This window comes from Cyanistes caeruleus, chromosome 3, assembly GCF_971803275.1.
Source record: "Cyanistes caeruleus chromosome 3, bCyaCae1.hap1.1, whole genome shotgun sequence".
Lineage (NCBI taxonomy): Eukaryota > Metazoa > Chordata > Aves > Passeriformes > Paridae > Cyanistes > Cyanistes caeruleus.
In genome coordinates, this window is record NC_141703.1 from 17,776,126 (window position 1) to 17,798,887 (window position 22,762).

The window sequence follows — 22,762 nt, forward strand, 5'->3', positions numbered from 1 at the left end:
CTGCCAATGTCATTTGCCTCTGTCTGTTGATTATGTCTCACAGTAGAATCAACTCAAAGTCTACTTTGAATTTTGCTAGAAGTCTGATTCCAGGAAACCTAAACCAACCTCTTGTGGGAGGTGAGCGATTCTCCAAACAACCGAGAGCTGCTGCACAACAGTCCTGGAGGACAGAGGTTTCGGATTGCCTGACAGTGGAACTACAGCTGTGCAGCAGGAGATGCAGAGTCCTGAGCTGCAACTGCTCATCAGCTGCTACTGCAATCACCCTGTGCTGCTCTCAGAATTACTCTGGGTTAGGTACTGTGAGGGCTCTCCAGGCAGACTAGAGGAAAGCCTCTCTTTCCTGAAGTGTCATGCTAGTGGTTTCAAAGGACCCCTTTTGTGTTGGTTGGAAAATGAACAAAGATGCATTTTTCCTTGTTCACCCTTTCAGGGGAAATTAGATAATTTGCTCCTTTTTGTGATGTCCCTATACTTTTCTGGTGGTCTACAATGCTGAGTGGTGGGTCCAAGAGTTAGCACACAGGGGAGTGCAGAGGCTGTTTGACAAAGAAAGGAGTGGAGACAGAATCAAATCCTCTGACAGCCGAGAAGTTCTAAAATGAGTGAGCTGTGACTTGAAAGGCAGATGCTGAGACCTGGGCAGAAGCTGTTCTTGGCCAGTCTGCCCATACAGAAGGGGACTGGGAAGGGGTGTGGTGGCCACCTGTGGCACAGTGGCATGAGTGGCACCTTCTGTCAGAGGCTCCAGACTTTTGTGGCACATCCTGGGCAGTGAGTTTAGGAGAAGGCTGAATAATGAGTTTTATCCACATTTTAATTTCATACCAAACCTGAAGGAGCAAACTACAGAGAAGAAAGTAGTGGGGATGCCAATCACAAAAGTTTTCCTTCCTTGGTATTTTGGGCTCCAAAATGAGAGCATTTATAAAAATTAAACCAAACAATTTTCACGAGAAGCAAATGTGACGTTATTTTTTACAGAGGCAGAACCTCTCACATTATTTCATAGAGTGAAACAAATGTATTTGATGCAACCAGATCGGGTCTTATGCTGAAATGATGAAAAAGCTATTTTAGATGAGAAGGATTACATTTAATCCCAGAAAGCACCCAGAAAACTGTTCTCTAAATGCTGTCCCCATTAAATAAACTCCAAGCAGCTAAATCAAAATTTTAACAGAGTTTTCTCTTCTCTGTAAAACTAAAGCTAGAAAACACCGCACTATAAACTCCTAAACAGCAAATGGAAGAAAAAAACTTTAGAGTATTAAACAAAAAGTTGATTTCCCAACATGTCTGTACACTATTCAGATCAGCAATGAAAACATTGTCCTTTCACATAAAAGCTGGTGAAAAAATAATATTTTCCTCATTAGCAATTTGATATGCTGGAGAAATAAACTAGGTTCAGAAAAATCAGTACTTTAAAAGTGATGACTCAATATTTAATAAAAGAGTTAGTTTGTTAAAATGTTTAATTTTATGGATATCAGAACAATTAGATTTTTAATCCAATTTTAATATTTTAAGTACTTCAGTTTTAAGGACATTAGAACACTAATGAAATTAAAGGAAATTTTGAAAATAAATCTTTCAAAAAAATAACAGAGAAATTTTCTTTCTATTGAAATTTAAAAATAAGTGTGACTGAATCAAATCTTAATTATTTTTTTTTTTAACCCATATTTTTCCATTACGAATTGGCAATAGATACTATTGGAACAATTGATAGAAAAAAAAATAGAATAGTTCTCACCAGTGTTGTAATGTTTTGTGCAATAACCAAGTTCTTTATCTTCTTTCAAAATAAACTGTGGCAAGGTTAAACCCTCTGCAACTTGCACAGGTCCATCACTTAGCCACTCAAATATCAGGTCATTCATGGTGTAGCCAACTGCAATAAAGGAAGCAGAGTTTATTAGATGGCAACTGACCAGAAAAGAGCAAAGGTTCTTATGTCTGAGAAGCATGTCTTTTATTGCAATACATGTTATCTCAGTTACATTTTCAAACTGTTTGGTTAACGACAGCACGATTCCTCTTAGTTGTCGGTTGCTATAACTACACCATTACTCTATTAAAAGCAAGATGTAAACTGCTATATTCTGAAGTAGTGCCCTGGTTTCCCACCAAAAACTAATTTAGCTGCCCCAAACCAGTCTAAGATTCTTCAGGCACAAAGACAGGTGGCAGCCCACAGTTCACAGCCGTACAGCTAAATCCTTTCCTCCCTAAATAAAAAACCAAAAGAGGGTGGGCTGGTACCTACCGAATATTGGGAACGATCACTGTCACCTGCCACAGTCTGAGCCGCTGCTGGGTTTGCCTGGGCAGGTTGAGGCAGTGCTGTGGTGAGGAGGGTGTGTGCTGGTTCCCCAGTCCTGGCCTGTGTTTAGCACACCAGCTTAGGTACCACTGAGAGGACCTCTGCTTCATTGGGTGCTCTGCTTCCCTTTTCCAAAAGTGCGCCTAACTCAGTCGGACACAGCGAATCCCTGGCTATGTCATAACTGTTCTCACTTTCCTGAGATTCAGTAATTTCTCCCACACAGCATTGTTGTATTTACCCCTGGAAGTGATGCAGCTCTGATGGGTAAGGTGATGTGACCCAGGAGGGAGAAAGATAAGCAGCACAGAAACAAACAATCCTCACTTTATGGTGATAAACATAATTCCCTTACGAAACAGGAATAGTGAGCCTCACCACACAAATGTGATAATGTAAATACAATCTAATCACTAAATGTTAGGCTAAAAACCTGTTATTTGACCAGCAGAGCAATTGGGTACTCACAGCTCTCCAGTTGCATTGTACATGTCTGTACATCCATAGGAAAATTCTTCAAGTCCATGGGACAGGACAAGGTTAAAGTAAGCCTAAAATTAGAGGGGGAAAAAAAATATGTTAGACATCTACAAGTTGCATCTAGAGGCCCATACTTAGAGTTCAAAGGATCAAGACCAAATCTTAACATCTCAAAGGCTGGGCTCATATCCCCTTTGAGCTTTTAAGCAGGTGAGAACGGTGGAGACAAAAAGTGTGAGCAAAGTGGTCACTTCCTGGCTGAGCAGAGCAGAGGAAGAGAAGACAACATCAGGTTAGTAAGACATGCTCTCCACTAATGCACCAGTGAATGTTTTATGTACAATACTGAACCAAATAATGCAAAAGCTGAAATGCCTGGTCATGGGACACATGTTTTTAAGTTTTATTTTGTAAAAGCAAAAAAAAAGGAAACAACAAACATGGGGGTTATTTAAAAGAGTGCTTTTGCTCTGTTGGAACAATGAGTCCCATTTCCAAACCTTCATTCTTACTGCATAGACACTAAAAGATGGAAAAAACCATTATACAGTAAAAGAATCACATTGCATTAAACAAGCACAGATAGAAGAAAGTAAGCCTAAAGGAACATAATCATACAAAATATATTTATCTTTTAATTTTTCAGTTGTTATTGTCCCAGATAAAGCATAACTTTACTTAAATGGGAATACTTTTAATGTTTCTTTCTTTCTTCCTTTTTTTTTTAGTTGATTTAATCTTTTAACATTTGATAGAAATCTATTTCAAGACTGTCTCTTCAGTTTTATTTTTTTTTTATTTTGCGTGAGAAGAAACCATTTTTAACTAACCAAGATATTGGGATGGTCTAATTACAAACAACTAGCTTTGATAAACAGTATAAATATCAGGATTTTGTTTTAAATAATATTTTAAAAGTACATTTTTATTTCTGATTACATTCAGCACAAAAAAAAAAAACAAAACAACACTCTGAACAAAGAGTGCAAAAAAAACAACCTTCTGTTGCCCATTTATTATGAAGGGCAGTAACAAGACTGATTTGAAGGGACACTGAAACACAGAATAATAACAATAATTTTTAGTTATGTCAGTGAACCCACAGGTCAGCTTTTTAGAAGTATAACCTTGAAACTATGTTATCCCACAAATGTATGTGATCTCTGCAGAGAAATACTTGAATAAATTCTGTATCCCACAATGATTTTGTGGTTCTTACCACATTCAGCTGATTCAAGGTCTTTTAGTCTATTTCTACACTATATGAAGTTTTGGGGACATCTAGCCACATCACTGTGACAAAAAGATGATATTTAGGTAACTGAGATCAAAAAATCTCACCCAGATCTAAGATCCCATTCAAGATCATTGCTGTTGCCTACATATGGGCTACCTAGAAAAAGCCAAACCATTTTCATCTTTACACAGTCTTCAGCAAACCAGGTGATAGTACCAGGAAATTAGAGATCCCATTTATGTGCCAGTGAGATGAAGAAAAGTCCCCAGTACTCTTCTCAACATCACCATAGGAAGTAAACCCACATTTAACCTTTGGGACCAAATAGCAGAAATATTAAAAAAAATAAAATTGTCATCTAGAGAAGAAAAGTGTATCTAGTAGGCATGTGTCATTGAAAATCTGTCCTTTCCTGATTTAAATATTTTAAGTCCTTGCAAATGTTAACTAGTCTTATTTTTGCTAGGTAATTTCCTGCATTAAAGATTGAGCTAATTAAGTTGCTAATCCCCAGCATTAACAAAACAGTGCCTCTGTCTCTTTCCTGAAACATTACTATATCAAACTCCCTTCCTGTCAGTCATCTTCTAAATATGGCTTAGATGTTTTAAGTTCTTTCCAAACATGCCTTTATGCAAATGCAGCCTTTGTTAATATGTCATTTATTTGCATTCATTGTAGTAGGCATGGGCTATTCTCCCCTTGGATTTTACTGACTGCCGGGTGTGGACTGAACACTGACTTTGTTTCCTTTCTCCTTCATCCCTTTCTACACCCCAAAAATTCAAGTCATCTGGGGGTTTGACTAGAAACCTGGTCAGGAAGGTCCCTTGTTATTTTAATAACAAATTTATGAGAAAGCAAATATACCCAGTGACAGCTTTCAAGTTTCACAAGGAAAAATAATCTATTTCCATCAGTATAAGGTAGATAGATCATTTTTTTCCCCCTGGAGGTGAGATGAGAAAATTATGTAGGCTTCTTTTGTAGGTCCACACAAAGCCTAATGTCCTGCTTTCTCTTCCTAACCATTGATGTCTTTCAAAAAGACTTAATTATTCTCTCATCACCCTGAAAAATGAAAAATAATTTCTATTCACTGTGTTGATGAGACTAGCTCAAGACATCATGTTTATAGTTAGTTATAGTTCTACCTCTACCTGTTGTTCACCTCAGCACAGTAGTGATTCAGAATTAACATCTTTGCCTTTAATCCCATTTACCAGCAGAAATGCAAGAGGTTAGAGCTTTGTATCATCCACAGATCCACTGATTTTCAGCAAGATTACTACATACTAAATGTTCAGCAGCTGGAAATTTGAAATAGATCCACTGAAGTCCATGGTGGTGGGTCAATTTATACCAGTTGACTCCTTTTCAGTAAAACTATGAGCTTGCAAATGTTTCCAAACCCTGGTGCCATGTCACTATCTATATATCTATGTTAATAAGGACATAGGGTCATAAATAGAAAATGTAAGGTAGATGCAGCTACCCACACTGCTGATAATAAATATCATTGACAGAAAATATTTCAGCAAAAAGAATGTCTCACACTTGGCAAATTTAAGAAGGACCCCTGGAGGTTGGGAGCAAAGATCAAATTTAATGGGGAATTACACTGCTGAATACTTTAATCGTTAATAAAACAGAACAAACTGCTACAGAACAATTATTTTATTTTCCAGGCATCCCGCCACCAAGGCATTTGAGATGCATAAACAACAGATTGGTAGTGGAGAACCATAAAACACTGATGGGAAGTGCTTTATGAACCATCTGTAAAGCTGAAGTGAGAAGAAGCTGACCAGGGACTTGATTTTGCTTTCCATTGTGTGAGCACCCTCCAGGCCAGGCCAGCCAGGCCCAGGTGGCACAGCTGGCTCACAGAACGCTCTGGGGCTGAGCACGTTGTGTTTTCCAGCTGAGCAGAGAGGGCTCACGAGGGAGCAGGAGAGAGTCACATCTCCAGTGCCTCAGCACACCAGGCAAAGTGCCAGAGACAGCAAGCTGCCTCAAAGAAGAGGCAAAGCTGCTCTCTTCTTTCCTTCCCTGCTCCCTCACCCAACTCACAGCCAAGGAATAATCAAACCCTGGAATAATGCAAATAAGAGCATGAACAGAACAAGATACAGAACCAGAGCCAGAAAACAAAGAATGAACAATTAGCTGTCACTGTGACAAAAATAATAAATAAATAAATAATGTCACTAAGCAGCACTGTAGCACAGACAGGGCTGTAATCCAAGGACTCCAGGGCAGCATTCTCTGTATTATGTTTTGGAACCCTCTTCCTGAGGATTCCCTTCTACACCAGGCAGGTCCTTCTGAGCAGCATCTGCTGGCACCTAAATGCCTTCAAAGTGCAGCAGGGATTTCTCCACTCAGGATTTCATTCAAACTCCCCCTTTTCATCCCCTGGTCTCACTATAAAGTGCTGAGATATCACTAAGACTTGGCTTGTGGGCTTTTCTCTCTTCCCAGCCACACTCAAAATGTTTAATTTCTGGTCCACTTATAGCATCATTGAGAGGTCTGCATTCCCCACATTCTGCAGGCAGGAAGGCAAGGTTCTGTGGCCTCCATCACAGAAATCAGAATAAGCTGTCTCATGGGAAAAAATAAATAGCCTGACTGCTTAATCAGAAACCCTCATGCTGGTTATCTTTCACACCTGAACTTGTTTAGCAATGTCAGTGTTTTCTCCTGGTGTGAGCAGCCACAGCCCCACGTGGGCCAGCAGCAGAACTCAGCACAGGCACTGCTGCTGCCCTGAACACAGCTGCTGCATGCAGCATGCATCCATCCTGAAAAGGCAGCGGAGGGTGGCACACACGTGCAGCCAAGGGGGCTCAGAGGTATTTATGTGCAGCACAGACAAGTTCTGGGCTCAGTACCGGCTGAGATAATGTGTTGCCTGGTCATGCTTCCACCACTCCTGCCTTTATCCTGTTCTTTCTTCAGCCTGGAGACATTTTCCTCACATCCTGCTATGCCTGCCCATCTACCCTACATCTCTCCCAGGGACACCTTCATGACACAGAGCCCAGACATTTTCCTTTGCCTTCTGGTCTGTCCTCACAGCCTTTCCCCCTCCTTCTCCTGTTTACCAATTCCTGTTAAATGCCACTCCCACCTGTTTCAGGGTATTGACTCTTGAGGCCAGTCTGCCTTTGACAGCCAGCCCCCAAAGCAGCACCATCAGTAGAGGGTAAGGATCTAGAATTTTAAAAAAATAAAATCATTCAATAGAAATAAAATGTTTGCAAATAGATTGTTCTCAAGATGATTTCTAATCTCATTCTTTCACTTGAATGCTGGGGCTCCCCACCATCACACCACTTCTCTGGTAATCTCACAATGCACAAAAACACCTCAGAGTACCACACGGACAGGCTGCTTGTGAATGGACTGCAACACAGATCTGAAGTAATGAACTGCTAGTATTGTGCTGAACACTTAGGGAATTGTGTTTACACATTACATAATCCAGGAATGTACATTTAAAATAAATTTAAGAGAATATGTAATTTTAACTGAGATTTGTCTGCAGCAACAACTGAACTGAATTCTAACCCACTCCTTTACAAGCAGCTATCACTCCTTAGCCTGATGTCTTGCAAGACACCCTAAACTTCCCTCGATCTCAGTGACATCTCATCCCAGAGGAGGACACTGGTTCCACAAGAGAAGGGCCCTGGGGACCATAATACATGGTATATCATGACAGGGGAGTATTCTTTTCATTAGTTATTCTGCAAGAAGGGTTGGTTGTGAGTGGGCTACAGAACAGCCTCCTCACAGAGTTTTTTCTAATGATAAATAACTAGGATCAGCCCTGTTACATACAGAAATACTGTTGGGAATTTAAAAAGTCCTGTAGATAAGGGTACAAATCTCTTCCGTCTGCAAAAAAAACCCCATGATTTTCTCCTCACTAGCATGAAAAGCAACAAATGCCTCACCATGAGTAGGCATCATGTTAAAAATAACATTTTGTTTCTATTCTAATCCCTCCATTCTTTCACACTACCCCCATCTGCACCTCAGCTGCTGGGACAAGAGATTTCACAATCTAGGATTTTATGCTGCAAATACCAGAACATAAATAGCACATGCATGATCATTGGCAGCATTGGCTATGTGCCGTTTTTGTTAAAAGACTAATACCTGTGCAAACCCCTCAGTGTTGGATTTAGTGAGAAAAGAAGGATTTTTTTTTTTTTCCAGCATTGTTAAATCTAAAGATTCTATTGTAAATTATAAGGTTTCTGATATTTTTCTTAAAGCTCCAAGCTGACAATAAAATTAAAGATATTTTAGCCGTACATTTTTTACTTAGAAAGATTAAACTCCTGATCCTTCTAGCTGCTGAAATAACATTAAAATATTACCTAAGCACAAGCAGACAAAGTTCCCTATTAAACTGGCAGGGAAGATGAAGTTGCACAGCAACCATGACAGCATCGCATGACACAGGAGCAAATGCCATTCAGGCTAGTGACACTGAAACAGGGAGGAGAATCTAAAATCTCTTTATATTCCTCCCAACCCCCTCCCTTGGGTGCCTAAAAGAAGGGCACACACACTGATCCCTTATCAGAAGGCAAGAAAAAAAAAATTTCCCAGTGGCATTCTCCTTTTAAATGTCTTTTCATTTTGTAGTCCATCTTATTATTTTTTTTTTCAGGGACCTGACTCATCATTTTGAATGTCAATTCTGGTAATTTTCACAGTCTACATGCTTTGTCCTGTTAAATGGAACAGTCAAACTGACTGAGTTTTTTTCCTTATTTTTAAGGGAATTCCTCTCTAATATTTGTCATGTTCTGTAGCTTCATTTCTGCCAGGTGGGAATGGGCTGAAGTCAGGCTTAGAGGAGAACATGGAATTCTCCCTGCTATGGAAAAATGTGAGTTAGAGGCTGGAGTTTCACCTACTGCTGTTTCTGAGCATGTTCTCACTCCCTCCAGTGCTTTGCTTTGCTTCATGTACTGCTTAACAACACAGGAGCTGGCATGGAGCAGGGTGGTGGATTTCTCATTTCAGGCATCCCACTTCTCATTGTAATGCAATCACTGTCTGCAGATACACAATGCCAGCACATGAGCTGCCAGAAAATGATTTTCCAATTATTGCTCAAACAAATTTATGAAATTAAATTCAAGTGTGATTGTATGTAACAGTTAAATTCCGTAAGCACCTGTTTCCTTTATGTGAGAAACAGTATTTCACCTTTTCTTTTTTTTTCTGTCATTTTCTATCTTATTTTTCTTGCAGTGTGTGTTTGGTATGGTGTTGCTTTCCTCCTGGCATGATGACATCTCTGTTCTAAGCCATATATTTCAATCCAATTGGCAAAAGACCTTTATCCCTGGGACCATGTTCTAGGAAAACATGCTTTTTTATACCATTTAGGAAGGGTTCCTTCACCTACATCATTTTACACCTCACCTTTAACTGCCCCAGTGTGAGTTCAATGGTTAAATGAAGTGATTGATCACCAGGAGTGGAGGACAGGCATTGCCAATGGCCATAAGGAGGGTGGTACACACTGTATTGGCTGTGCAACCATCCCCTTGGCACAGATATCCACAAGTAGCCACCTGCCAGTATTTCTGATCCTGCCAGCCAAGATCAACTTCATGTGTACAAATTTGTTCTGCAGCAGCATTTCTCACTTTTTTTACTTAGAACAAAGTCTTCCTTTTTAATTGAGATGCAGGAATATTATTTTCTAATATTATTATATTATATATATTATATAATATTAATACTAATAATTCTACGGCTGCAGAAGTGACATTTCATGCCATCAAATCTGATCATCAGCTACCACCCAGAGTCACATCCTCCCAACCCTTTCAAAAATGATCAAAGTTCATTTCATGGTATGTAGTGTGTGTGTGTGTGTGTGTGTGTGTGTGCGTGTGTGCCCCCGTTTCTGCTGGAATATTGTTGCAGGAATTCAAGGTATATAGGGCTGTAAACTTTGTAACTTCCTCTGTGAGCTTACTTGTGACCAGTTGAGAGCCATTTGCTCTCCTGGCAGCATTTTCCTTCAGTCTAAGCATCTCCCTTCTTGTGTTTGTATTTACCTCCAGTGCTCTTCTGCCTCATCTGGGGACGTGTGGGGCATTAGAGGAAGAAGTGAGGTAGTACATGCTCAGATACAATGTTCATATCCCTGCTTTGCTTTAAATGCCTTATGAAGTGAAAAGCAACTAATTTTGTGTCATTAAAATGTAAATTATTCATTTCTTAAGCAGTATAATCAATGGGGTTTTCACAGTAGCTATGTTAGTTGCATAACAAAGTACCCACATTAGGCTTTATTATTTATTTAGTAGAGTTTGGTTTTTGTTATGCAAAGCAAGTTCTTTAAAATATCTAAATACAAGAAAGTAAGGCTATTGGAGACCTGGGGCTAGATCCTCAGACTGAATTTGTAGACTGGGAGGGAATGAGAAAGGGAATAGTTGATGCAGTTAAGAGAATATTTGGAAACAACCCCAAAGATGAGAATAATCTGAGTTAATTTATTTAAAGGGTCCCAAATGGAAGGGGCTGGAGTGAGGCTGGAAGGAGAGGGAGGAGTAAGGACAAAAAGGAAAAAGAAAGGAAGGGTGAAAAAGAGAGAGTTAATGATAATCCAAGGACATTGGGTTCAGCCATAATGAGAATGACTGCTTTTCCCACAAAAGGCCACAGTTTTTTAGTTTCTGAAACCACTGCTATTATTGTAATCATGCTTATGGGAAGACAAATTTGTCAAATTCACTGGATTCACGTAGCATACAGCCACATTTTGGGAAGTGTCTATGTCCCAGTAACATTCTGCAGCATAATAGAGTTTAGTGGCTGTAGCTCTATAAGGTCTCAGCCCACAGTACATGTTAGCTGTCAAACACCAAAGTGTTTTAGATGTTCCCTGTTTCAGTTAGCATTTTCATTGACTATTCTTCAATGTTTTGTTTTGGTTCAAATGTAGAAAATGAAGACATTTTATGCTTTTAGAAAGTAAGGGCACTTAGAATGGGGTAGTGTACCGTGTTGCCAATGCAAGAATAAAATAATTTTCAGTGAAAATGTCCCTGTGATTATTGACATTCACTTCCAAGGGAAAATTGCCACCCTGTCAATACCAGTGTTGTTCTGCTAGGACCTGAGGTAACAGATATGTTTGTGTGAGGTGGGAGTTTAATAAGCAAGCAGACATGTCAATCATGATAAACATCCCCATGATCCCACCTCTGCCAATCTGTCACATGGAAAGACAATGCTGCTACTAAAGTCCAAATCCTCTTAAATCCCAACACTAGACTGTAAAACAAAATTGAAGTCATCAAATTAAAGCACAGAATGCACACAGAGCTGTAGAACATCAAATTTTCTACCACTCTGCTAGGATAGACTGTGCTGGGACATGGATGTTTTACACATAATGAGCATAAATGGATCCTCAATATGATTTAGCTGATAAAGTCTGTGCCCCAAAATTGTTTTAGAAAACCTACAGCTGACTTCACTGTAAGATGGCAAAATAGTATAGTAACTCTATAGTAGCCATGCAGAAAAGCAAAGACTGTATCTAAATTAAAAGGAATATATTTTAGCAGGATAGTGAACCTTTTGCCATGAGAAGTCTGTTGCAGAGGGACCAGCAGTGCTACCTATATATTTCCTTAATCTGCTTTTCTTTCCCATAAGGCAAAGAACACGAGTACAGAGGAGACTACAAAACACACAAGTTTCTCTCAGAAAAGCTGGATTATAGAAATGCTATGGATTACTTCTGATGATTTATGTGATGGACATGGCAGTCATAACTCCTGATCTAACACCAAGTGGTGTGTGGGGGTGCAGGATGGAGTTGCCACTAGGGAGAGCTGATTTTGGGAGCTCCTGAGTAAGGCAGCTGGCGTGGGATGCAGGGTTGCAAATAGATGTACTGTTTTCACAGATACTCCTCTTGGCTTGCATAAGCAGGTGAGGCTTTGGGATGTACCAGCCCCCCATCAGCTACTTGTTGTGGAAGGGAGGGCTGGTAACCATTCCCAGAACAGCTGCACAGACAGAGCAATCCAGCAGCTCGAGCCTTCTCTCTTTCCTAGTGCCCTACAGCACAGAAGTGCTTTCCAGCAGACACTCGGCCCTCAGCCATAGTAACACTTACAATTAAAACTAGGTCGATAGTTGAAACCACAAGGAACTAATTGTCTACATAACTAACAGTTCTGGCACTGGGAAGACAAAGAAAGACAGAAAAATATTTTGAAAGACTTGAGGAAATTCTTCCTAGGTAATTAATTGCTCTTTGAAGAGGAATTGCAAAAATAGGGGAAGAAATGTAATTTGTGAATTTGCACAGATCTCCTCCCTAGAATTCCAAGTGCCCCTCTTGTCAAATTATGCAACACATTCTAAAATCTTCTCATATTTAAAATATATGTAGTAATCTGCTTTGTAACTATTTCTGGCTAAATACACTGGCACTACAATTCAGAGCAAAGCTCAACTGAGAGTGTTTTCTGGAGCAGCAAGTGAAAAAAAAATAAATATATATATTTACAATGCTTTTACCTTCCTGACCAATATAGTCTAGATTCAATGCTGTGGATCAATATTATGGTTGAATTATATCACCTTCTGAATCAATCTCATATGGCTGAGATGCACTGAAAATATTAAAAAGAGAAGAAGGCAATTAAGGCAGAAAAAAAAATCCACAAACCTTAAATAAAGCCACTTTCTATCACTTTGCTAAAATAAGCTTTTAGGCAGATGCTAATATTCTGAGCTGGCTGGCAGCCTGAAATGAGTTTGTGGGAATCAGGTAGCACAAATGGGGGGTGTCTCGGAGAGAATATAAAGCCTTCTGTGAGTTTATTTAGCATTTTCCTGATGTCCCAGGTGTCCTCAGGGGGCCAGAGAAGACATGATCCCTGTCCCTGGAATATCAAGCCCATGCAGTGTGGTGTGCAATGCAAAAGGCAGGTGTCATACAGAATGTGAGTGCCTGGAACAGGATTCTTGGTACCATCACACAGTGCTGCGACGCTTTCCAAGTGCAGAGCCCCCTCCAAAATCCAATCCATGCAGAAATTAGTCAAGGGCTGGGAGCAGATGAGTCACAAGTATCTAGGGGGTGACATTGTGTAGGTTATGATTTGAACTCTTATTGTTTTTTCAGCAGGCAATATAAACACAAACTAATTTATTCAACACTGCTATTACAAACATTTCTTGTTGACTGCTCTCTACAGAGTGCTTTAAAATAAAAGTTATAGCTATTTAACAGTTTTTCAGTTGTTATATATGAGTGGAACTGAGATTGATCTTGACTAAATTGAAGTTGCTTGCTGAATATAACTTTGCTGTAATTGCAGACCTCTCAAAATACACGTGCCTCTAAGAGCTGTTGCTACATCTCCAGTGGCAATAGCATATATTTGCAGTATTAAGTAGTTCTGGTTTCCCTCCACGTGGCTCTAGTTTCCCCTGCAGCAGCCAAAGGTGCAGACCAGTTACCCAGCTATAGAGCTTGAGGCTGTATACAGCATGCTGAGATCATAAAAGGTATCAAGGTAATCATCTGAGCATGCAGCAAACATAAAAACAGGGTTGGATTCCTAAAGTTATGATTCAGAGGTGGGTACATCAACCATCAACAACTTTTTATTTTCTGTAACATCTCCCAGGGAATTATATATAGTTGTAGGAATCTGCAAGCATGAGCATCATGAGTATTATAAAACAAACTCTGATGGGAATCTATGCCTCTTCTGTGCTATGTTAGGCTTGTTTCTTTGATACAAGAGAAGGACAAAAAGCCTCATGCTTACCACAGGGTGAGATAATTCCCTTAGCCAAGCACTGCAGTGGAGGTGATACAGAGCCCAGACTCTCACTCACCGTTCCATGATTTTTCTGACTACCCATATCCTACACCAAATGTCTCATTTTAGTAAAATATGGATCATGAACTGTTGTCTCAGGTGACTTTCCAAGTTCTGTTCAGAAAGGCAGGTTTGGCCTCTGAGAGCATTTAACAGCATAAGCCAGGTCAGCCTCCTGCCCAGTGTATTCTCAGGTATTTGGTGCAGTATATAGGAAAGAGGGATACCACAGCTTGTTTCTCACCCATTAATTACCAGGAGAACTACTAAACCCACTTTATGCAAAGAATGGTTTGTATTTATGCATGATTAATTTGATCTTGATTTTGTTAAATTTGGAAATAAGACAGAACAGCCTGCCTGCTACATCCCAGAGGCATTTGTGAAGTGTTTTAAACACTTAAAGCATAATAAATGCTAAATGTTAAATATCACAACGACAAGCAAAGTGCTATTGGTGCACTAGTGAACATCCACAATGCTCTGAAACCAACCACTAAAATATTCTTCTTTGTTTCTGCATAGCACAACTACAGGCAGCTGACATTGAATAGAAGTGTCTAGCCCCATATCTAGAGAGTAAAGACAAGTATTTCTAATTGCTCCTGATTTCAAGTTTCCATACTCCAGAAAGTTGTCTGCACTGTAAAGTGTTAAAAAATTATATGCCATGTTAGATGTGCTGAGTGCTGTCTTGCAATACTGCTTACTCTGCTTCAAATTAATTTGCATCTAGGTGTGGGAATTTTACAAACGTGATATGGCAGCTCAAAATATCACTTTTGCCGCATGAGCAAATGTCAGGAAAACTATCCATCTGCATTCAGAACAGCACCCAACTGCACTGTTTCCTCCAATAAGATGGTGTCTGATGTCATTCAAACAAACAGATGCATTCATTTCTTTCTCAGGGTGAAACAGGAAATATTTGTAAGTGACAGCATATTTATCACTCTGCTTGTGCTGGTAACATCCTTGTATCCTATTATTTTTCTCAAACTCTTCAGGTAGAGAAATTTGACACCCTTCTCAGTAACCCCACTTTATCTGTCCAAATATTACTGGACTCTCATCAAGGAATTTCCACAAGAATTTTTTTAAGTGCATGAAGTTCCATGCTAATATTTTTTTATTTAACATCCTAAAGAAAACACCTATCCCAAGCCTGGATCAATAATAATTCCTTAATGAAAATGCAGTCAAAACCGCAATACCCCATCAGAAATAACTGCTTTCTAAACTAATTTTCTTTACAGATGAGAAAATTTACTAAATAACCTGTTAAACAAATACTATCGTGTTTACTTTCCACAATGCAAGAAAAGCAAAAGCCAAGAAGCGTTCCCAGGAAGAAAAAAACTCCAGTAATTACTTCATTTTAAACAATCCTAAGAGCAATAATAGAGTGTTTTGCATCTTTGGCTACCTCTGTTAAGCAATTAATGGCTCACAGTAAGCTGAATGTCAAACAAATACTGCAGGTTGTTTGCTGCTATTTATGCCTGTGGAATGCAATTTTGTTTTTCTGCTTATGTCCCATTTCATCAGGTCACATCAAATCATATTTTGTCAGTGTTTATTAATTCAGCTAAATCTAGTCACATGACACACACTTCAGTGAACCTAGTATTAAAAACAAATGCTTTCCATTGTTCCACGTGTATTTTTTCTTTTTAAATGTGACTAGATAAATCCGATTAACCAGTGACTTCCATGTCAAACTGATTGCATTTCAAGCATGTTTTTACTTCAAGTGTTAGCAGTCATTTAAATTAATATTCCCCTTTACTTTTGAGTTGCAGCCCACAGACTACTGAAGAGATGATTTCCTCTTTGCAAGAGGAGTGACTTGAGCTAATGCTAATGGGAATTACTGAGGCATACCATTAAAGTTCTAGAGAGTACCAAGTTTTCAACAGGACCAAGTACCACTGTGCCACTTAGAGACTATTTTGCAAAAAGTAAAATGTTAGCAAAGAAACACAGGCAAATTTTCCTTCTACCCTGCTATTACTAAGTCTCATTTTGGTTTTATACATGGGACAACAAAAAATTAAACATCTACATTGCATCCAAAAAAACAGGGAGGGAAAGAAAGGGATGAAGAGAAAAAATAAAATTAACTGGTTTACCTGATACTGTACAACACCTTTCCAGTTTTAGAAATCCTCAGCAACTTGTTGTCTGTTGTGACATCATGGAAATTTGCTCCCTTCTCATTGGCAAAGAATAAATCTGGCTTCCAAATAGAATCCAACATAGAGGGATCCAAATCCAGGGAATCATCAGGATATTCGCTGTAAGCCAGACGTGAATCATTCCACTGCTGTCTCAAAAAAATGTTCACTCTGTAGTCCTACAGAAATGTCATGTAAAAAGGTTACTAAGCCACCAAAACTGAAGCCCACTGTAGCTTGCTTTATGTTCTTAGACTTACTGCAGTACCAGCATTACAGCAAACATTTGTGTTATCCTTTGAACATCAGAGTTGTCATTTGAAAATAAAGTTGGCAAAATTCTGCATTGAACCAACCAAACACAACTGGTACATTTTCCAAATCAAAATTCCTTCAGTGATGAGAAAAATATTAACTGCAACCTCCACAATTAAACATAACCCTCTTTCAAATGTTGTGGATTACCTAAGAGATATTTGGAAATTCAAAAAGCATTGTAGCTAAATATATACAGTTTCATCAAAGATTCTATAAAATTACAAATTTAAATAAATTGATTCCAATATGTCATTTATGTGTAATGTACTCATGAATAGTTTTAAATTCCAATGAAGCCAAAATTGTATAGAAGAAATTAAATCACCAGTTCTTATTTACTATTTGTTTCCTTTTCCTATTTACTGTGTGATTTCTGTGTCTGTTCCTTCATTTCCCTGTCTGCATCCCATTACAATTGGCTTGATTATGTTCCTCTGCTTGGTGGCCTGCTAGTCCCAACTGGGCAAGGCAGCAATTACTTAGAGGCTCATTTAGAACCAACATTAACACTGTGTCAATAATTGGTTATTAAATGGGAGTGCAAGAAGAGCTTTCAGGTTCTATATTCTCTTCAGGGAATGGAAAGAAGCAAATGCTTACTCTCCTTATCCCAGGTCTCCAAAGTCAGCAAATAAGATCATCTCTCTGAAATTGCTATTTTTAATTTGTTTGTGAACATTAGAAATTAGAAATACTTAGAAATACCATCTACTCTTCCTCTAAAAGAAAAAGAATAATATATGTATTGATTATATTATCTGAAGGAATGCTTTATCAAATAATTCTGCTTACAGTACAAAATATTAACATTTAGGATTTGCTTTATGGTTGCAGCTGTACATTAAAATGGCAGCACTGTGCTTTTGACTTGGAAAATGTATGATCTGACTGGGTTTTAGTCAGGTAACTGAACTGCATAGAAAATACCTTATCACCCTTGAAATGTAGATAAATATTCTCACTCTGATCACAGCTGCAGAAAGCAGCTTGCCCAGTGTGCAGACTCTGAACGAGCCCCTCCGAGCCTCAGTTCTCACCCTCTTTGCTCCATGGGCTGGTAGTGAGGTGTGCTGCTGCCCTGACAGAATTTCTGACATACAAACTGATGCACATTTTGAACCCAGTGGGAAGATGCTTTACAATCTCAGTAGTTGAGTAACTTTTCTTTGTTTTTCATTTTCATCTTGCTCTTGGGTAGATGTGGTTCAAAACGGGAATGTTGACTAATCAGAGCACGACAGACCTTGAGAAAGGTCTCAAGAACAGCATTTATTAAAGATACTTACAGAAGCCTGCATCTGTTTTTCACAAGTCATTGTACTTTTTATTATGATCTTGTTTCAGACATTTAAATATCAAATAGCTACTTGTAGTTCTGAGCTCATAAAATGTCATCACTTCTTGTGAGGATACACCATCCACAATCATACTATCCCTTATTTCATGGTCTTAGAAACTGAGAGTGTCTTGTGTTTATAATGTGACTTTAAGCTTATATTTATATTTAAGTATATATGTGTCTCAGAGTTTATATGGGACAGCTTTAGTTACAAATCCAGGAACGCACTGACTCTAATTCTGCAGAAAAGCAGGCAGGAGCAGCTGCTGATGGAATAAAATTGGAACAACTAGTTGTGAGACTGCCTTTTATTCTTCATTGTAATATGATATCTAATGTGGAAAACAGAGGGATTTTTTTCCTCCATGACATAGAAATCATAAGTCAGATCAGTAAAATAGATAGAATTATATAAAATATTGCTTTGATGAACTTCACTGTTTGGTGATTTAGATAATAAAAAAGTCTGAAAAATCTTCATTCACAGAAGAGATTGCATATGATAATATATATTATACCAAAATCAGAAATAGTGCCAATAAGATTACACTATATTTTTCAATGTATCTCTTCATAAATTTATCAGATTCATCACACCAATACAGTTAGAAATGCTTTCCCTCTGCAAGCTTTGTTGTTAGAAGCAAAACGGAGCTGAAACCTTTGTTTAAGTCTGATAGGCTTTGCATATTGTCCTGTGGTGACTCGACACATATATATGTGTAAATATTTTAATGAGAAATAAAAATGTAAATATAACATGCACATCACAAGAACAGCATTATTTTTTCCTCCTATGTTTGCTGTATAAGCATTTGAGAGGGACGTGTGTTTACACAGTCAGACTTAATCATGTACAGAATTTTGAATTTACTTTTCCTGAGCTACCATTGTCACTGTGTTTTGAAGGAAAATTCTCTTGAGAATGGTAGAACATGTTGCTGAGGCAGACTACAGTGTGTGTTTTGCAAGGTCCTGAGGGTAGAATGGTGGGTGGACTGTAGTAATGCACTCCTACACAACCACAAATACACCTACTCTGCAAATTCCTTCTGACAGCACCACCACTCTGAACAAGGAGTGTGGACCTGAAGATTCAATCTCAGATGCAATCCTAGTGTCAGCAATAGCTCAAGGCAACTCAGATAAAGAGTTTTCCTCTGTTCTCGAGCCATAAGCCTAGAGTAATACAAACATGCTTGAAAGGATATTAGTCTGATTAGATTTAGTAGCTCTATCTGAAGATTTAGGGACTTGATCCGCAGACATACTTAGCTTGTATTATAGGAATGTAGATAGATATCATTTTCCAGCAAATCTAAATCCAGATTCAGTGCCCAGAGCAAAGCTCTGGATCCCTCTGGTCTCAGGCACTGCTGTGGCAGGAGAAGTGCAGGGGAGCCCCCTGCCCCATTCAGTGCTACTCTCTGTCTGAACCAGCACTTGTCTTGGGTCTGAGCTTCCCTCCCATCTTCCCCTCCCACAGCAGTGATCACCCAGGAGTTCACCTGGGGGTCTGAAACAAACAGCAGACTTAGCTGGCCTTCCATGAATAGGAGGGGTTTGCTAAAAACACTATTCTGTCTCTCTCTCTAAATCCTGAAGATGAATTCTAACTGAGACATAGTGGTTTGATGACCTATTCCAAAGCTGTGCAACAGAAAAAGAACTTGGCTACCTATGGGCATAAGCATAAGCAGTGGCTTCAGTGGGAGCCTTTTTATTTAGTTAAATGTGTACAAGTGAAATAATGAGGATCTAATAAGCTTATTGGTAATTATGGTGGTTTTTTTTCCCTAGATGGGACATAGTATCATACAACCAGGCACAGCAAAGCTTTTAAAACTAAGAAATGGCAATTTTTTTTCTGCTAACATAAGTACTAAAAACACAACTGGAGTTTGAATCATTTACCCTGACAGAGAATGTGCTGCATAGTGTCAGTCATTGATTATAGGGCATAACGACAATAATAATGTTCTCACAGTTAGTCATTTCTGTAATTAACAATTAGCCTGTCAATGTACAAACCACTCTTAACTTCTCTTACAGCTGATAGCTAAAAAATCCTGGTCATTAGGAACAGTGAACATTTGAATTCTTTGGGACGCTGCCCAGGCTCATGTAGATTACTCATCTGTGATACTCAGCTGCAGTCATGCTGTACAGTGAATTTTCTGCTGAGTACTGCATGTGTAAATACTTCCAAAAATAGATACAGAATTTACTCTCATAACTGCTTTATTCAGTGAAGTTATTCAGAAATATCTTTTTCTCTTTCTTTGCAAGTTAGGGCTTAAATTAGAGACAAATAAATCAAAGAAAATTTTCAACTATATCATCTTGACTCTGGCCTTTTTTTTTTTTTTACTATTTTCATTTTGGTATAATATATATAATTTAATAAGAAATAAAATGGTTTCTTTTGCAGGAAAAATAATCTTTTGGGATACTGTTCCATATATGCATTACAGAGCAGAAAGACAGTTACATCTGTATTTTGTTTCTCTAGATCTTCAGGAATAAAACTCATGAAAAGTTTGTGGAATTCATCCATCTGAATCAGCATTAAATCCTGTTTTATTTCTTAATGTAAGGTTTTAGCTTTTAGAAGAGTGTGCTGGACATTGGTGCTGTGTTGGCCTTTCACATAGGAAGGAATTTTGTTCTGTACTGTGTGTCTTATTCAGAGAACAAAAACTACTCCTGACAATGTTACTGAGAACCTGGCTTACTGAATTTAGTAGGTCTGGGACTGTAATCCTGTTTGTCATGTTAATTTCTGCTACTGAATGATTCTCTGAGCAAATTTCCATCTTCCAAGTGAACTGCTCTAGATGGCCCAAGTTATATTCTGATAATGTCTCTTCAGTGAATGTACATGGTTTCACTAAGTATTCCTCTCCTCTGAGACAGGACTGTCTCTATTGAATTTGCAATCCAGGCTTTAAAATGAATCATTTAGTTTTATGTCAAAACCATCAGGAACATTTACAGGGAAAAATGATTCCTAGGAGTCAAACAAACTTGTTATTTATCACAAGGGATGTCAACAACTTTACCACATGATTATATCTATTTCAGAAAGGCAAAGTACTTGGAACAGTTATTGATGTCTGCCTCTCAGAGCAGACTCCTATAACTAATCACAATAGTCATTAAAGAAGTGACAACATTAAGGAAATCAATATCAAATAATTGAACAGCATCTTATAGAAATCTTTCCACATTTTCAGCAGATATAATGAACAAAGCAAAATAAGAAAGCCAATAGTCTTTGTTTTCATCTACTTGAATGTTTAGCTGTTTTCAGAAAAATGTGTTAATGAACATTGGAAAGGTGCACATTAACATATTTGATAGAAGGCAAAATGCAATGAGGGGATTTAATCAAAGCAATGAAGGAGTCTAATTAATGCAATCAGCATTAGGTCGTGCAAATATTTTCATTGAATGCCATCTTGTAAAGCTAGTGACGTGCAGGATTTTTGCTACTTAATGCTATGCTGATATCTCTACACATTGAGATCAACAGACATGGCTGGGTAAAAATGCTATATTCACAGCTATCCTCAGAATCCTTAAAATACAGGAAAACAATTAATATTTTCAAAAAATTATGAAAATTAAGTCTGTTGATAATTATGTTATGTACTGATATGTTTTATTCCCTGTCATTTTAAAATTTATTTCAGTTTTCTTTTAAGGTATTTTTAAAATATTACAGATACATAGTCTGAAGCATTAACTTATCCGTTTGTGTTACAGCTCTGCATGCTACAGCTCGTCATTTATAGAAAGTCTTTCCCACAATGTTAAAGAAAGCAACCTGGCCTAGCAATAACTTGCCTTTTATCTCCTGAAAACATTAAATAACAGAGTGGGTTTTTTTTAAATAAAATTGTTTAGGAGCAGAAGATTTGTGATCCTACATTCTTTAATCACTGCCTTCTAAAATGATGGCATGAATTACAATTGAATCTAAATTAATATTAAACAAAATACATAAGTCAGGCTAAAGATCATCTCTTCCTCCATAAAGCAAGGCCTGCAAGGCAGTATCTATTCCATTTTATTAAACAAGCTAATTTTTTGGTTTACTTCAAGTGGGTAGCAAGTTCATTCTTAATTACCGAGTTCTCAGTCCTACAGGAAGCCAAGCACCATTATTGCCCCTGGCTTCAGCAAATCCAGAAACACCTGGGTCATGTGTAAGAATCTCTGGAAATCAGAGCTGTGAAACTACATTGCAGTGTCTTCAAAAGTGCCATAGATATGAGCACCTCATAATTACTATTTATCACATTATTGTAATAAATCTGTCAAGAATATCTCTTGATTGGATTAACCCCCATAGTCAGGTGTATGTAGGCTTGAATAAAAAACCAGATCTTTTTTATTCACTTTTAAAAAAGATTTAAAAAGTCAGAATCTTTTTAAATAGAATAAAAAATATTTTGTTTCTTAGCAAATATTCAAAAAATGTAATAGACTGATGGAATTCTAGACTAAAGTGTTTTTTTTAAAGTTGGATGAAAATTTTAGTTTTAGTTTTTCTTAGTTTTTGTTTATCCTATATTTTGCAATTTTCAACATTAAAATCTGACCTTTTATTTTTTATTTTTTTTTACTGTATCCTTTGCATTCAGTCAAAATACAAATTTCAGTCAGGTGGAATCCCATCATTTCCTAGTACTAATTTCACTTCAAAATACTTAAGTCTTATAGCCACATGTTCTAGCCATTTGACTCAAGTTTTACACTTCTGTGACTGGTGTGGCTGCAATTCACAGAGATCTATCTCAGTTAAACAAGACCATTTTCTGCAGCAGCAGGTAATTCAGCATGTGGTGTAAAACACACTCAAATATGGTGCACTTGGCAGGGAAACCTGCAGCTGAGCTCCAGCTGTTCCTCTGCCTCTTCAGAGCTAATGAAACCTGAGAAAGCAGGTTTGCACACACCTCTATTTGCTGCCAT

General features: G+C 38.1%; 1 protein-coding gene across 8 annotated transcripts in view; it reads right to left on the reverse strand.

The window, feature by feature from the left end:
• The window catches only part of GLRA2 (glycine receptor alpha 2), a 123,625-nt gene that overhangs the window by 75,818 nt on the left and 25,045 nt on the right, over nucleotides 1–22,762 (reverse strand). For all 8 annotated transcript variants that reach the window (XM_023918402.2, XM_086880041.1, XM_023918401.2 and 5 more), the window contains exons 4-6: nucleotides 16,081–16,304; nucleotides 2,801–2,883; nucleotides 1,763–1,900 (exon numbers count right to left, since the gene is read on the reverse strand). In XM_023918402.2, the coding sequence (XP_023774170.2) occupies nucleotides 1,763–1,900; nucleotides 2,801–2,883; nucleotides 16,081–16,304 (445 nt within the window). The remainder of the gene's footprint in view (nucleotides 1–1,762; nucleotides 1,901–2,800; nucleotides 2,884–16,080; nucleotides 16,305–22,762) is intronic.